Here is a 13,425-nt window from a genome sequence, read left to right on the forward strand (position 1 = left end):
CAACCTTTATTACCAGAAACAAACCAACGATCCGGCAGACTATTCTCTGTTCGCACCTGCAGGTCCCTGACGTGCACAAATTCGCCATAATTTTACCTGTTATGGGTGCATGAATTGCTGTATTGCTGTTATTTACACCTGTTCTGGTCTTGACCCCTACAAGTCTTCTATGGGAGTTGCCTCTGCATGAAATAGCATACAATTGTCTCGTACTGTATATGATTTATTTCGGCCAGGAATATCACTTTGTCTCGAGATGCCATTATGGATTTATTCTCCGTAGGCAGGGAGGTACTGTACTATAGAGCGTGGAGTGGATGGAGGTGTGTTTTCTACATCAATGCGCTCCAGGCCGTATCATGGAAAGGCCACATAGAGATGGTGAGGATACTGCTGAACAAAGGTGCCGAAGTCAACACTCGATACTGCATCCATTTGGGGGCATCAAAGATATTGCAGATGCTCCAGGACCAGGGCGCCAACATCAACGCCCAGAGTAGATTTTATGGCAAAGCACTTCTGACCGCAGCAGGGGTCTAAAGACCCTCCCAAACAATGTACAGGATGCAGAGGGGAGCCATTTTCGGCGTCGTTTGGGTCAGTGGAAACAGGGGGAACAATCGTTGAAGTCAAGCGTCAATAATAGCAGAACAAGGATGACTAACAGCGCTCGTTGGTTGCAGAATAGGGGGCAGTACAATGGAGCGGGCGGTCAAGCAACGGCTCGCCGTCCGAAGTTACGGATGGAAAGAGGCTGTCATTTTCGGTGTCGATTTCACAGGTCCCTATATTCTAGCTGTAATCCTTTCCGGGGCTCCCTTCTTGCCTACCCCACAACTTCTGCTTGATCTTCGGTCCCGTCTTCTGTTTGAACTGCATCAGTCAGGCCCTCCTTTCCGAAAACATACAAAAACCTCTTAGGGCTGGCACTAGGGTGTGGCGCGATGCTCTGGCATTGAGGGTCAAGATGTCGTCATGGCTGGTTTATGGTGGGGTCGCGTGGTGATGTCTGGTCTCAGCGGAGGACTTGACATTACAGTCGACTGCTCATCGTTCCTGGCAATACCCTCGTCTTTGACTATTTTATAATAACAAGAATTCTCTGGGACTGGGCGAATTCTGAATAGCTTCACTTTCGCCTCAATAAGACCTTACTTTTCACTCAAACTTTATATGGGATTCCATACAAATTTCAAGTAAGGGATGAAGTAAAAGTAAAAGGAAAGTAAAAGATAAATAAAATCAATTTCTTGAATAGGAAACTGATTGGACTGATGAAACTAAATGAATTGAACTGAAAACTGCTTGCTCAACTGATTGAAAAAACAATAGGAATTGACCTCTTATTTATAGCTGGGTAGCTATATCAGTTCTCTGAGGTTTTCCGCGATCATATGAAAAACACATGAAGAACACATGAAAGTGAAAAAAATCAATAAATTCCTATTGAACAGGAACAATAGGATGAATAGAAGTGGATTGTTCCAGGCCGTTTTCCCCGCTGAGGGGTCCGGAACTCGGAAATCCACTCCGCGAACTGGTTAACCTGAGGCAGCGAACTGGCGAGCCTGAGGTGACGGACTGGCGAGCCTGAGGTGACGGACTGGCGAGCCTGAGGTGACGAATTGGCGAGCCTGAGGCAGTGAACTGGCTATATTGTTGACATATAATATCAATCAAAATGTTCGATAATCTCACTAATTGACTTACTTGAAGCCCGTGAAGGATTCGTATCTTTGTATTCATCCTCCTCACGGTCAGTTGACATGGTGGTTTGGTCGTGCGGCATCCGACGAAGCAACTCGGCATCGGCGGCGTTCTTACGTCCTTGTTTCTATCTTCTTGCGTACATGACGAGTATTTTTTTCTCACTTAAGCCAGAGGCTACTCCTCTCAATTATTTTGTTATTGCCGAAGACTTCGTGCCCGGCGGGTAACTTGTAGTATGGCGGGCCGATACGAAGAACTTTGGCCTTGTCTTTGTCAATCTTATCGACCTGCTCACGCTTCATCTTTCGTGCCTTAAGCGGACGCCCATTGGGCTTATCAATAACGCATCCGGACCAAACCTTTTAGCCTCGCGGCGTTGGGGAAAAGGTTCATTCAGTGGCTTTAGCTCTTGCTTCCGTAACGGGTAGGGGTGATTTCGAAGGATCCTTTCGTATGTCTAGATTGAGATACAGAAAAGTTCGTTGGTTGGCTGAATGTTTGGCTGGTGGTAGCTGCCTGATGCTACTCCAGTCGGAAGACACGCAATAACATTGTGCAAGATTTATTGCTTTATATCGAAAGGTTAAGATGTTTCATTGTGGTATGGGTTTTGGTTCACGCCGTTCATGCGGGGCACCAAACTCTAGGGTTGGGCGAGGCTTTTATCAATTGAGGTAAGCAGGTTCTCTGCCAAGAGAGAGTGTGGAAATGAGGGAGAAGAGGGAAATAAGAAGAAGAAAGGAAGGGAAGGAAAGGAAAAAACAACACAGACCCGACCAAGGAGTTGATTGTACAGAAAGCCGCCTGGCCATATTTATAGCTCCAGATTGCCTTCCACAAAGGCTATTATAATTGAGCGGTGAATGTGTGGAAAGCCAGCAGGTCATAACTGAGGTGAACGGTGAAATTCAATAGGGTAGCAAAAGCTACTTGTGCTGTGAATTATCCTACGTTTATGACTTGGAGTAAAGTATATGGAGTGTCTTGATCTACTATCTTTTGCATAGCTATGAGTGGGCAAAGTAGTTCGCAAGCAGAAATTCTGACAGCCAATGTTATGCGTTGTGCTTCGAGCACAGATGAATGTGGGGGTATATGTACAAAGTACAATGAGATAGCAAAGACGAAGTTGATAAGCATGAAGCTTATCTCTCGATCATATCGAATTACTCAATGTCTTCTGTCCAGGGATGTACCTGACAGGCACTGCTTCCGAATGGAAAATCATGCTGAGGCGTGTCCACGGCCGGATGAAGCTTGGTCAGGGTCAAAAGACAGCATGCCGTCCACCCGCGCCCGAGCCCACTTTTCAGTGGAGCCAATGCAACAAGCGCCCCGTGAAGCTGATCCTTCGCGTGGGGGCCAGAGGTGCCGGCTCGGCCAATTCGATTGTTGGATCAAAAGCCATAGTGGATCCTCCACTGGCGATCATGGTAGTTCTGCGGGCTGGGATTGTGTTTGAGAGTGATGCGCGGTCGGCGGCATTGACCCTTCATAATGTGCCATTGGCAGAGTCTGATGGGGAGGAAAAGGGGTGGAGCTGTAGGGTGCGTGGTGAGGATAATGTTGGTATGGACCAGAGCCAGGGTTGTTGTTCATCCGAGGGTCGTATGCATAATGTGGTTGCTGGTGCTGTTGGCGGTGGTGGTCAGGGCAACGATGGTGACATTGGCATTGATTCGCCTGGGTTTGTTGCTTCTTTTCTTGAAAATCGTTCGCGGCTCTAAGGTCAATTAGCATTCTATCCTATTAGAGGGTCGAGTTGGCTGAAGTGTACGGCACGTACTTTGAGGAGACTTTGAGGAGGCCGTAAGCTCCGGCGAGCTGGATTCCAGTCTTGATCAGACCCATTTTGATTGACAGCAGATACAGCTGGAGTTATTGAGAGAAAGGAAAGACAATTGATTTCATGTTTGAACCGACCGATAGTATTGACTGCAGCTTTATACTGCCCTCTCTGTGACGATCACCTCTGAGCGCTAAGTCTTGTCTGGCACACCGCGGGGCAACCCACTCCAGACCACGCTAACCCTAAGTTGACGAACAAACCGAACCCGTGTCAACTGCGCCACAATAACAGACGACAATCAGGTTGAGGTTAAGCATCAGAACAATCCGTGCGCAGGGTAGGGTAGACTGACTAGACTAGGGCGACAATCTTCGTCAAGCAACCCCTGACCGGCTGGCACCAACTCTTGCCGTTTTTGCAGCATCAGCCCAAACCCGTCTTGCCCAGACTCATCGATGAATGTCCTCGCCCTACTATGCCTCCAAAACTCAACCACCGTAAATCTGTTCGAGGCTGTCGTAACTGCAAAAGACGTAAGGTGAAGGTCTGTACTGCCCTGCGACCCACTCTACCCAGCCCAATTATCCCCTTAGAAGCTAATCCAATACATCCACAGTGCGACGAAAAGCAACCAGAATGTAGCGCCTGTATCCGCCACTTCGTGGTCTGCGAATATCCCGACCTCCAAACCATAATCCACAGCTATAAGCCCCCAAGACAGCAAAGACAGTCATCATCGCGACCAGCCCCGCTAAGACGGACCCTCCCCTCCCCCGAAAGAGCCAACCTCAACCCCACCGACCTCCAACTAATACACCACTACGTCACCGCCACCGCCCACACGATGGGCCACGCGCAGCTGCCCCCCGTCCTAGCCATTTGGCAGCTAGCCGTCCCCGAGATGGCCTTCGAGTACCCGCCGCTGCTGCACACCATCCTCGCCGTCGCGGCCACCCACCGCGCCGCTTTACTTCCCGACACCGCCGATGTTGCCACGAAGCGCCTCCGCGCCGCGCACCACCTCCACATCGACCGGGCCCTAAAGCACCACCGGGCGGAGACAGCCCGAGTCAATCGTCCGGGCACGGTAGTCTCCGAAGCGTTATGCATGAACACGATCCTGATCTGCCTGTACGCGCTGACGCTCCGCGGAGGCAGAGCCGATAGTGAAACTACTAATTCATGCACCACCTACGAGCCCCCGCTGTTATGGCTGCACATGTCGCGGGGCATCCGGCTAATGATCGGACGGGCGTACCACGGTCTTGTCGGGGCCAAGGCGCGAATCGCGCCGTTGTTGATGGCCAAGCCCTTGGTGCACCGGGGCGCGGCTACGGCTGCCATCACCTCCCGAGTCGTCGTCGCGATCACCGTCCCCGCATCCACGAGCCACACGAGCAACGACAACAACAATGCCAATAATATGTCCAATGGCAGCAGCAGCGGCAGCAGCGGACTTCGACCCCTCTACTTTCTCCTGGACTGCAACCCTGACGAGGAAGGCGAAACGGCGGAGATCCGCGCCGTCTACGACGAATGCGTCAAATACCTCGAGGGAATGTACGTCGCCGTTGTGGACCGCGGGGAGGCGGGCTTCGATCTACGGAAGCGCTTCTCCTCGTTTGGGCCGATGACCCCCGCCCCGTTTGTTGGGCTCGTGGCGGACCGCAGGCCTCGCGCGTTGGTCATTCTTGCGTATCTTTTTGCGTTGGCGAAGGGGGCAGAGGAGGTGTGGTGGTTGAAGGGGATTCCGGAGCGGGAGGTTAGGGGGATATATGGTGTTTTGTCGGTGAGGTGGAAGGGGGCGATGCTGTGGGCGGTGGAGTACGTTACGGGGGGTGGTTCGTGGGGTCTTGGGGAGAAGGGGGCGAAGGGGGCTGTGGTTGGGTAGGTTTTGTCTTTTTGGTAGGGCTGTAACGAAAGATGGGATTAAGGTGAGCAAGGGTATTAAGGTTTCATTAAGATATGTAAATCATACTGCTGAGGATAGATGTGATGTAGGGATGCCTGCAGCATTATATGACGGGAAGTATGGGATATTGCACAGGGGTATCATTAGGCACTTGAAGTGAACGTGGTTCAAGGCAAGGTGTCAATGCATGCAGACATCACAGCTTAAAGTGCAAGAAGCAATCCAACACCCGCCAAACCCGACAGAAGTCGGCCCGAGTTGCTCGTAGGGAGAGCGACTGCCCCCGCCTCAGACGAGGTGCTCTCAACGGAGGCTGCAGTGCCCGTGGCGGTAGGCTGGCTGCCCCCTTCGGTGAGGGTCACGGTCCCAGAGACCATAACCGTGGGCCCGGACACAGCACCCGTCCCGGTGGGTTCCACCCCGTTGCCCGTTGCCGACGAAACAGCGGACGGCATGAGCGTAGCTCCCGGCACGGCGTTGGTCCCCGTTCCGATCTCCAGGATATCATCCTTGCCGGGCGAGAAGTTAGTGTTAGCCACCGAGATCTCATTGTTGGCAAGGTCATAGACCACGTAGGCGCTACGGAGGAAGGTGTCGCCCAGAAGATTCATGCCAGCCTGACTGGGCACAATTCCTAGGATACAGTCCCCCTGCGCAAAGTCGGGCTCAGTATAGGGCAGCACCAACTGGCTGATGGGGACGGTGACGGTGGCACCGGAGAAGCCGAAGGTCACGTTGTAGTCCTTCTCCATGGCGCTGCAGGCGATGTAAGCGGCTTGACTCTTGGTGGAGTAGCCGGCGTCGAGCTCCTTGTAGATCTCGTTGACGAGGTCCTCCGGGAGCGCAGTCATACTCGTGCCGGTGTCGAGGCTGCAGGACAGGGGCAGGCTGGTGGTGTACTTCTTGGAGCTGGAGCCACTCTTCTCCACGGACACTTCGGTCAGGGCGATGGCCAGGGACACGTACTGGCCGTCGCGAGGCACAATGGGCAGGGTTTGCAGCTCGCCGACGTACTTGGCTTTATTCACGCCGCCAAAGAGAATGGAGCCCGTCGTCGCGTCCTCGTCGTCGAGCCATACGCTGTAGGCGGGTGACTTGATGGCGCCAGTGTCGACCAACGCCTGGGGCAGATTGGAGTACACTTTACCATCGTACTCTTCTTGGTAAGTCGCGCGCGCATATCCAACGCCAGCGATACCCTCTATCAGTGGAAACCGGGCGCGTCAGTATGAAACCTTTTTTTTTCTCTAAATCCGCGCTTGCGTGCGAACAACAAAGATAGACTTACGGGCACTGCTCGACTTCTCAGCGACAGCAAACTGCATCGACTTGATTGTCGTCCCCCCAATCGTGACATTGTCGGTCGCATAGTTACCGTAAGAATTCGTCCCGTCTCCGTAAGTGTCGTTCATAAAAGTGGCGAGTTTCTTGTAACTTGACGAGGCGCCGGAGTCGTATGTCCCGTAAGGCTCGCAGGGGTTGCTCTTGGCCGAACACTCGTCCGAGTCTGGGGAATTCACCCAAGTGTCGCTGCTACCGGTGTCCAGAGACAGGACCACCTTCTGTGGAGGTGTCCCGATAGTCAGGTTGAGGGTATAGTAAGTGTCGCCCTACACGTGGCTGGTCAGTTGTCTGCACGATCTGTGTGTCTACTTCGCTGAGCGTGCGGCTGGCCAGCGTACATGATTATCAAGCGTTACGTCAACAGTAGAGTCTCTCTTCCGGCTTGGTTGAGTGAAAGGTTTCCGCTCAATGGGAATATGGACGGTAGCAGGCACATCGCGGCGGTGCAGCTGAAGCGCATCCACGTAGGGGGCGGCGGCTAGCCCGAGGACCGGGAGGAGGTAAGCACCACGCATATTGACAAGTCGCAGCAACCGCGCAAAGGGGAATATCTGACTGAGAAGAGCCCCAACGTGGTGTGAAAGACACAAAAAGAGAAGAAAGATCTCTACTTACTTTTGCAGGTGGGAGCAGGCAGCCTTTATGACCGCCATTCCACTTTAATTAAGTTCCCTCATCAAATCTCATCAGGGCTCCGGATAGCCGGTGATTCAATAGTCAACGGGCTTAGAGCCACTTTCGAGGCTCCAAGCCACCAGTCAGCTTCGTCCAGTACAGTCGGACCGCATGCCAATCCAGGCTTGTCAGGGGTGCTTAGGCCGAAAGCGTGCAAGGTCCGAGGGTCAGCAAATCACTGATCAGGGTCTTATGGCCGAACTACAAGCGAAGGAGGGTAAGCCAGCTTAGCGTGGATTCTTTCATCTCCGGCAACCACGTTATGTGGTCTGTTGGCTGTGTGGGTGTGGAGCACGTCGCTGTTAGCGTCAGGGAACCTGAAGGCGTGGGACTGTCTGTTTGGTCCGAATCTCAATAGTTCGATGTCTGCGGGGCTAATTGGATGGATGAATTCATTCCCCGTGAACTCCTGATGCACGAGGTTGAGAGGCCCGGGTCCGGGAGATGAACCTTTTGATTTGTGACGTGACCCGGAGAATAAATGCTTGTCAGATCTTGGTGGGACCGTGGCTGCTGATCTGGGGTACGACGAGCAATGCGCTGCAATCGTGATGATCCCCGTAACATTGAGAAAAACACAGATCGGCCGACAGGTACCATCATTCATCAGAGGCACGAGATTTCTCGATTGGTGGGGTCGGAGATGAGCCCGGCGGGCGGGCCCGGGATTCCCCAATTTGGCAATAGATATCAGAGTCAGGAACTAGTGGAACCAGCCACCAGAGCCCTGAATGCTTAGGCTGAGGGCCGGGAAAAGGAGAAAAAGGAAAATACAAAAAAAGATGGAGCTGCGGGGAATCGAACCCCGGACCTCTCCCATGCTAAGGGAATATTATACCACTAAACCACAGCCCCAATTGATGTTAGATGATCAATAATATGGCTACAAGATCCTACCCAGTGCATGCTCTCGCCCTCTACCTGCATTAGGGTGTGCCTTGCTACCCCCATTATAGCATTTGTAGCTACTTATTGTACCAAGTGCAAGCTTACATGATACCTCTTGGCTATGAGTAATGACTGTAAACGATCTCAGATGCTCAATGATCCCGTCATACAAGTTCGATTTTTCGTTTATATATATGGCCCCTGGTGTTGCCGCTACTATGTAAACCTGGTACACACTGTCAGTGCGGGCATAGTAAACCCAATCTAAAGGGTATTGTGGAAAGAAAAGAAACAAAAACTACCGAACATACAATGAAGTGGTTTTCGTTCCTGAGTCCTTCAGAATTGGGGGAGTTGGGATCTAATTTCCACCAACCCTCACAGTCGCGAATCCCTGACACCCACCGTCGCAGCATGGGGAATCGACGGCACGCCCCAATGCAGATTAACCTAGGTACCAAACGTCAACATTAATTTCAAATTCAATGCCCAGTATCGAGATCTCACCTCTACCACATGATCCCAGCCAAATAGTTCGGGTGCAATAGCCGGATCTCGCCAGACCAATGCTTCTCCTGGCGGTGTCGGAACCATCTGCATCTCTCTGTCACGCAACTCTTGCTCCGGTCCATCGGGCAGATGCTCGAGGTCTTTTTGCTCGTTTGATCGAGTAACAACCATCAACGTTCGCCGTTTGCGACACTTTTCAAACACCGCAAGAGCATGTCGCTTGGCGAGGAGATACTCGCGCGATGATTTGGTGGTGTGTGCATCGTTTGGTAGACGAGACAGACATTCACCGAGGACTGCACCGTCTTCGAGGGCCATGCCCGCCCTGTGTGGTCTGTCTCAGCTCGACCTTCCAGCCAAAGGATATCTGGTACCTACCCTGCTGCAAGATAGGGAAGGGTGGCGTGGACACTGTCCCCAATCATCACGCCAGCTCCGGATGGATGTGACCAGCCTCCGGTGTTGAACCGGGTACATAGTCGCCACTTGTGAACTGATTTACACAGCTTGAGCAGCTTCGCGATACTACCCCACATTCAGCAACTGCCATCATGGGTAAGTCACGGTTGATCCGACTGACCGAGGATCCCAATCTCTAAATAGCGAGCGCATTTCCTCCACATTTCCCGCCACGGTACTCGCCTTCGAATCCTCCGGGATATCATCAGGAGTAAGAAGGACGATGTTGAAGAGCTCCTTACTCAGCGGATAAGCCACTGTTCACGCAATCAATCACTATCCCAGATAATTTCCCGTCTTCCAAAATGACTTACCCACGTGCTTTTCCGGGCCATACCAGAAATTCATATTCGGGTGCGTGACAAACTCCGCCAGCTCGGGATCCTTCACGATATCCGGCGACGCCAGCATCACCCGGTAAGCCAGATCCCCCGTCTTGGTCGGTGGCGTCGGATGCTCCAGCACTTGATCGGCCAGTTTCCCGAAGATGCCATCCGCCCCGATGAACAGGTCCGCCGTCCACCGTCGGCCATCTTCGGAGGTAATCGTGGCCGTCCCTCCCTCGGCCCCATCGAACGCGACATCCACAATCTTCGCATTGCAGGTGATCTTCCCTCCCAGCTCGGTGATCCGTTCCAGCAACGTCCGCTGCAGGTAGGGTCGGTAGAAGGCCCGGAACCAGGTGCCTGGGTATGCGCTCGCGGTCTGCGCCACGTTCATGCTCGTGATCAGATTCCCTTTCCAGCCAAAGACGCGGTAGGCATTTGCCACGGCCCAGTGTTTGCTGAGCCGCTCCTCCAGGCCCCAGTGCTTCAGAACCCGCGAGCCATTGGGGAGCACCTGGATGCCGGCGCCGACATGTTTGATCTCGGAGGTGGCCTCGAGGATATGCACATTGTGGCCCGCGAGCAGGCTGCTGATGGCTGCGCCTAGGCCGGCTATGCCGGCGCCAGCAATGATGATCTGGGTTTATCATGGACTTAGTGGATATGGTTGTGTGGGGGCGCATTAGTGACTCACGTCTAATTTACACGAGCGCTCTCGTGTTCCTTGCTGCTTGATGTGATACGAGGCAGCCATGTTGGTTCGAACTAGAGGATGTACTGTTGTAGACAAGCTTCTAGGATACAGTTGGACTCGTCGAGTTCATGAAATTGCCGTTTGGTCGGGTTTGAAACCTAGTCTGCCACGACAGATTGCCGAGAGTGTGCGGCGGGGGCAGTTGCGACCCGCATCGTTCCTTATACCACCTGTGCCCCATGACATCAGATTCGATAAGGTCGGAAAGGCCCTCAGCCCAGGGATGTCTGAATTTAGAGAGTGTTCTGGAAAGCCTAGCGCCAGCCGTAGCCTCTGAGATCCGATGCGGGCGTGACATGGCAATCTGCACGGGGTAGCGTTGGCGGCAAGGGTCAAAGGCTACCACTGTACCATGCGAGAGCTGATGGGGAGCTTGAGCCCGATCTTTCTGTCTGGTTGGTTATAAATTGAATCAGCCTAGGGTCCTGCATCTGGTTGTGCTGCAAGAGCACAGTTATAGATGTTGTCTCGCGCCAGAGACATAATGCGGTGAATGAAATCGCCTGGCCCAGAACATATTATATAGATTCATTCCCCGATTATGGCTAACATTCGGGCTATATTACACTCATGACATCGAACTTCTACATCTCTATTCAGCAACTCTGAATTCCATGCCTACATATTATGTCTTGAACCTCTCACTGTACGTAACTACTGCTCTAGTGCAGTCCTTGCATCCTTGCCAAGGTGTTGGTCATGACCTGCTGAAGCACGCTCATGGAGCAGGGGGCATTACATTCCAATAGACCGCATAACCCTTGAGAGGCATTGAAAGACCTGCCGTGACCGATTGAAGCCGAGCGCGCTCTGGCCCAGGATACTTCACATTCAACAAAGAAGCCTAATCATGTACCCTTGCTAGATCTGACCCTTGATTTCCACGTTGAGTACGCGAGGGCCGTGGTTCCATACTCCTCGCCAGTATGCAATTGCATCTGGATCCGTACACGTGCCACAAGCATGCGTCCTCATCCAGTCCTACAGCGCCTCGGAAATGGGTACCTATTATCATGATATGAAGATACCAATTTGAGCGGAGAATCAATCGCTACGCTAACCCATACTATTGTACAGAGGACTACAACAAACATACAACCCCCACAAAGTCAACATACACTCACTCGCGTTCAACCTTCCAATCCTGCAAGAACCGCCATCGGGCCGTCTCCTTCCACCCGGCCGCCATCCACCCATTGGCAGTCGCAGGGAAGGTCTCCACCACCCCCTCCAAGCTCGTATCGTGCGCACACACCACAAAGACATGGGTCGCGCCGTCGAACTCAGCCAACGAGCCCACACTCCGCTCCGCTTCCTCTGGATCCACCGCTACGCTCCTCCCGTTGGGGAAGATGTGAACGTGGTAGAAAGCAGAGGTCTGGTACTTCTCGGGGGAGGGGTGGATCGCCGCGAAGATCTCCCTGGGGCAGGGCACCGAGACACCGGTGTAGGGGCTCGGCGTGATCTGGTCGGGCAGGGGGACATGCTCTGAGGGGCGGAGTTGGCCCGCGTGGTGGATTGTGTCTGCGCCCATGAGGATGAATGTGTCCGAGCTGATTGCTTCGCTGTCATTGCCATTGCCATTGCTGCTGGTGGTGCGGGCTAGACCGCAGACATGCCCGACCGCGTGGCCTGGCACATCGAGGAGGTAAAACGAGCCGTCCCCGAAGTAGTCGTGGGCTCGGAACCCGCCGATCTGGAGGGTGAACTGCTCCGCGGGGATTTCCACCAGTGCGCGCCCGGCGACATCCGACTCCAGCAATTCACTCGCTGGGTTGGACGGGTAGGCCGGCAGCGAGGCAGCGGATACACCTGGTCCGACTACCAGCGAGGCTGTGGACGGGAAGGTGGAGGCGTCGCCGACGTGGTCGAAGTGCGTATGACTTTGTTTGAGGCTCATAGTCAGCGATTGCTTCCTTTTCTGGGGATTCGAGCTCGGATTTACCTCCAGATTATCGCGTCAATGGTTTCCAATGCGATGCCATGGTCGCTCAGAATCTCGGCCACGTCTTTCTCAATGGTGATGCTGAACATGGCCTTCAGGCGATCGTACAAGGGTTTGGCCAGGTTCTCCCAGTCCTTGCGGATGCCCAGGTCGAAGAGAACCCGTTTGTTCTGGGACTTGTTCTCGACCAGGAATGCATACGCGCCGGCGTTGAGGTCCGTGAAGCCGCCAACTTCTGGTGTGAGAAAGATCCCAGGAGGACCATGAATCCTGGCGGTTGAGTCGATGATGCTCACTTCGACGGTGTTGCCTGAGGCAGGGATGTTGAGGTCTATTTGAGGCATATTGTGACTGGATGGTGTAGTGATTTGTGTCAATTGATTTCGTTGTTCTGCCTGATATAGTGGCAGGCTGCATGTTCCATCTTATACATTTCGCAAGCACCGCGTACTTCCTTCCAGAGATACCTACTCAGTGTTCGTCAATGAGCTGAACAAGGAAGCTATGGGGATTGGTCAGCACCGGAATATGTCGGGAGACGGAAGATACTTTACCTATCCTCGTGATGCCTCAGCCTAATAGCCATCGATCGATGGGGCCGATGGCGCGCGGGTGAGCGAAAGAAGATCAATGATACGAGGAATCATAGATAGACCCCAGTTGCTTTGTCCGCGGATCACCGGATTATGGACCGGATAAAATGGCCCGTGAGTCAGATTTCCACCGAAGAGCCGCGATAGCGGCCAGAAATAGATCAACTGGGGTAAGCTCTGCAAACGGTGCCACGACTCCACGATCGGAGCTTGTTACTCGTAAGATCCGACACTCCCCACAGTGACTTCGAGGTTGTGGCGAAGCTTGAACTTGTGATCCAGCTTGTGACCATAGAAGTGCACAGTCCTCGTCCATGCACCTGCCGCTTACCCGTGTTCGCCTACTTTCCCCCTCTAAATATGTATGCCACCAATGGTCTCGACTAGCAAAGCTGTTGTTCTGCTTTATCCAATGGTTCCCACTCAACAGAACAACTGACATTACGTTTCTCCATTAATCCTGCAAATAAATAGAATATGGACAAGAAGGTAACTTAATATTGTATAGGCTATATTACCT

General features: G+C 52.9%; 4 protein-coding genes and 1 non-coding gene across 5 annotated transcripts; 1 reads left to right on the forward strand and 4 right to left on the reverse strand.

The window, feature by feature from the left end:
* Positions 1-2,936: 2,936 nt before the first annotated feature.
* ASPACDRAFT_43714 (Zn(II)2Cys6 transcription factor) lies at positions 2,937-5,390 on the forward strand (the record flags this gene model as incomplete). The annotated part of the gene is made up of 3 exons (XM_020201303.1): positions 2,937-3,397; positions 3,860-4,043; positions 4,116-5,390. The coding sequence occupies 3 exons, from the start codon at positions 2,937-2,939 to the stop codon at positions 5,388-5,390; spliced, it is 1,920 nt and encodes a 639-aa protein (XP_020055395.1).
* A 166-nt stretch (positions 5,391-5,556) lies between these two features.
* On the reverse strand, positions 5,557-7,270 carry ASPACDRAFT_1901594 (pepsin-like aspartic protease; the record flags this gene model as incomplete). Its single annotated transcript, XM_020198765.1, has 3 exons — positions 5,557-6,612; positions 6,700-7,021; positions 7,094-7,270. 3 exons carry the CDS (start codon positions 7,268-7,270, stop codon positions 5,615-5,617), a joined length of 1,497 nt encoding a protein of 498 aa, XP_020055396.1. The 3' UTR covers positions 5,557-5,614.
* Positions 7,271-8,213: 943 nt separating this feature from the next.
* On the reverse strand, positions 8,214-8,285 carry ASPACDRAFT_t181. Its single transcript has one exon. It is a non-coding gene; the product is annotated as a tRNA-Ala (tRNA).
* Positions 8,286-8,514: 229 nt separating this feature from the next.
* On the reverse strand, positions 8,515-10,367 carry ASPACDRAFT_1881163 (uncharacterized protein; the record flags this gene model as incomplete). Its single annotated transcript, XM_020198231.1, has 7 exons — positions 8,515-8,544; positions 8,630-8,768; positions 8,826-9,153; positions 9,207-9,353; positions 9,409-9,544; positions 9,602-10,250; positions 10,308-10,367. 6 exons carry the CDS (start codon positions 10,365-10,367, stop codon positions 8,697-8,699), a joined length of 1,392 nt encoding a protein of 463 aa, XP_020055397.1. The 3' UTR covers positions 8,515-8,544; positions 8,630-8,696.
* Positions 10,368-11,149: 782 nt separating this feature from the next.
* On the reverse strand, positions 11,150-12,768 carry ASPACDRAFT_79012 (MBL fold metallo-hydrolase). The gene is made up of 2 exons (XM_020205308.1): positions 12,313-12,768; positions 11,150-12,250 (listed from the first exon to the last, which is right to left on the reverse strand). The coding sequence occupies exons 1-2, from the start codon at positions 12,654-12,656 to the stop codon at positions 11,488-11,490; spliced, it is 1,107 nt and encodes a 368-aa protein (XP_020055398.1). The 5' UTR covers positions 12,657-12,768; the 3' UTR covers positions 11,150-11,487.
* Between the last annotated feature and the right edge of the window lie 657 nt (positions 12,769-13,425).

The sequence above is a fragment of the Aspergillus aculeatus genome, assembly GCF_001890905.1.
Source record: "Aspergillus aculeatus ATCC 16872 unplaced genomic scaffold ASPACscaffold_9, whole genome shotgun sequence".
Taxonomy (NCBI): domain Eukaryota; kingdom Fungi; phylum Ascomycota; class Eurotiomycetes; order Eurotiales; family Aspergillaceae; genus Aspergillus; species Aspergillus aculeatus.

Coding starts and splice junctions, on each gene's coding strand:
- ASPACDRAFT_79012 (XM_020205308.1), bottom strand. CDS start 12,656: ATGCCTCAAATAGACCTCAACATCCCTGCCTCAGGCAACACCGTCGAA. Junction 12,251..12,312: donor ATTGACGCGATAATCTGGAG/GTAAATCCGAGC, acceptor CCTCAAACAAAG/TCATACGCACTTCGACCACG.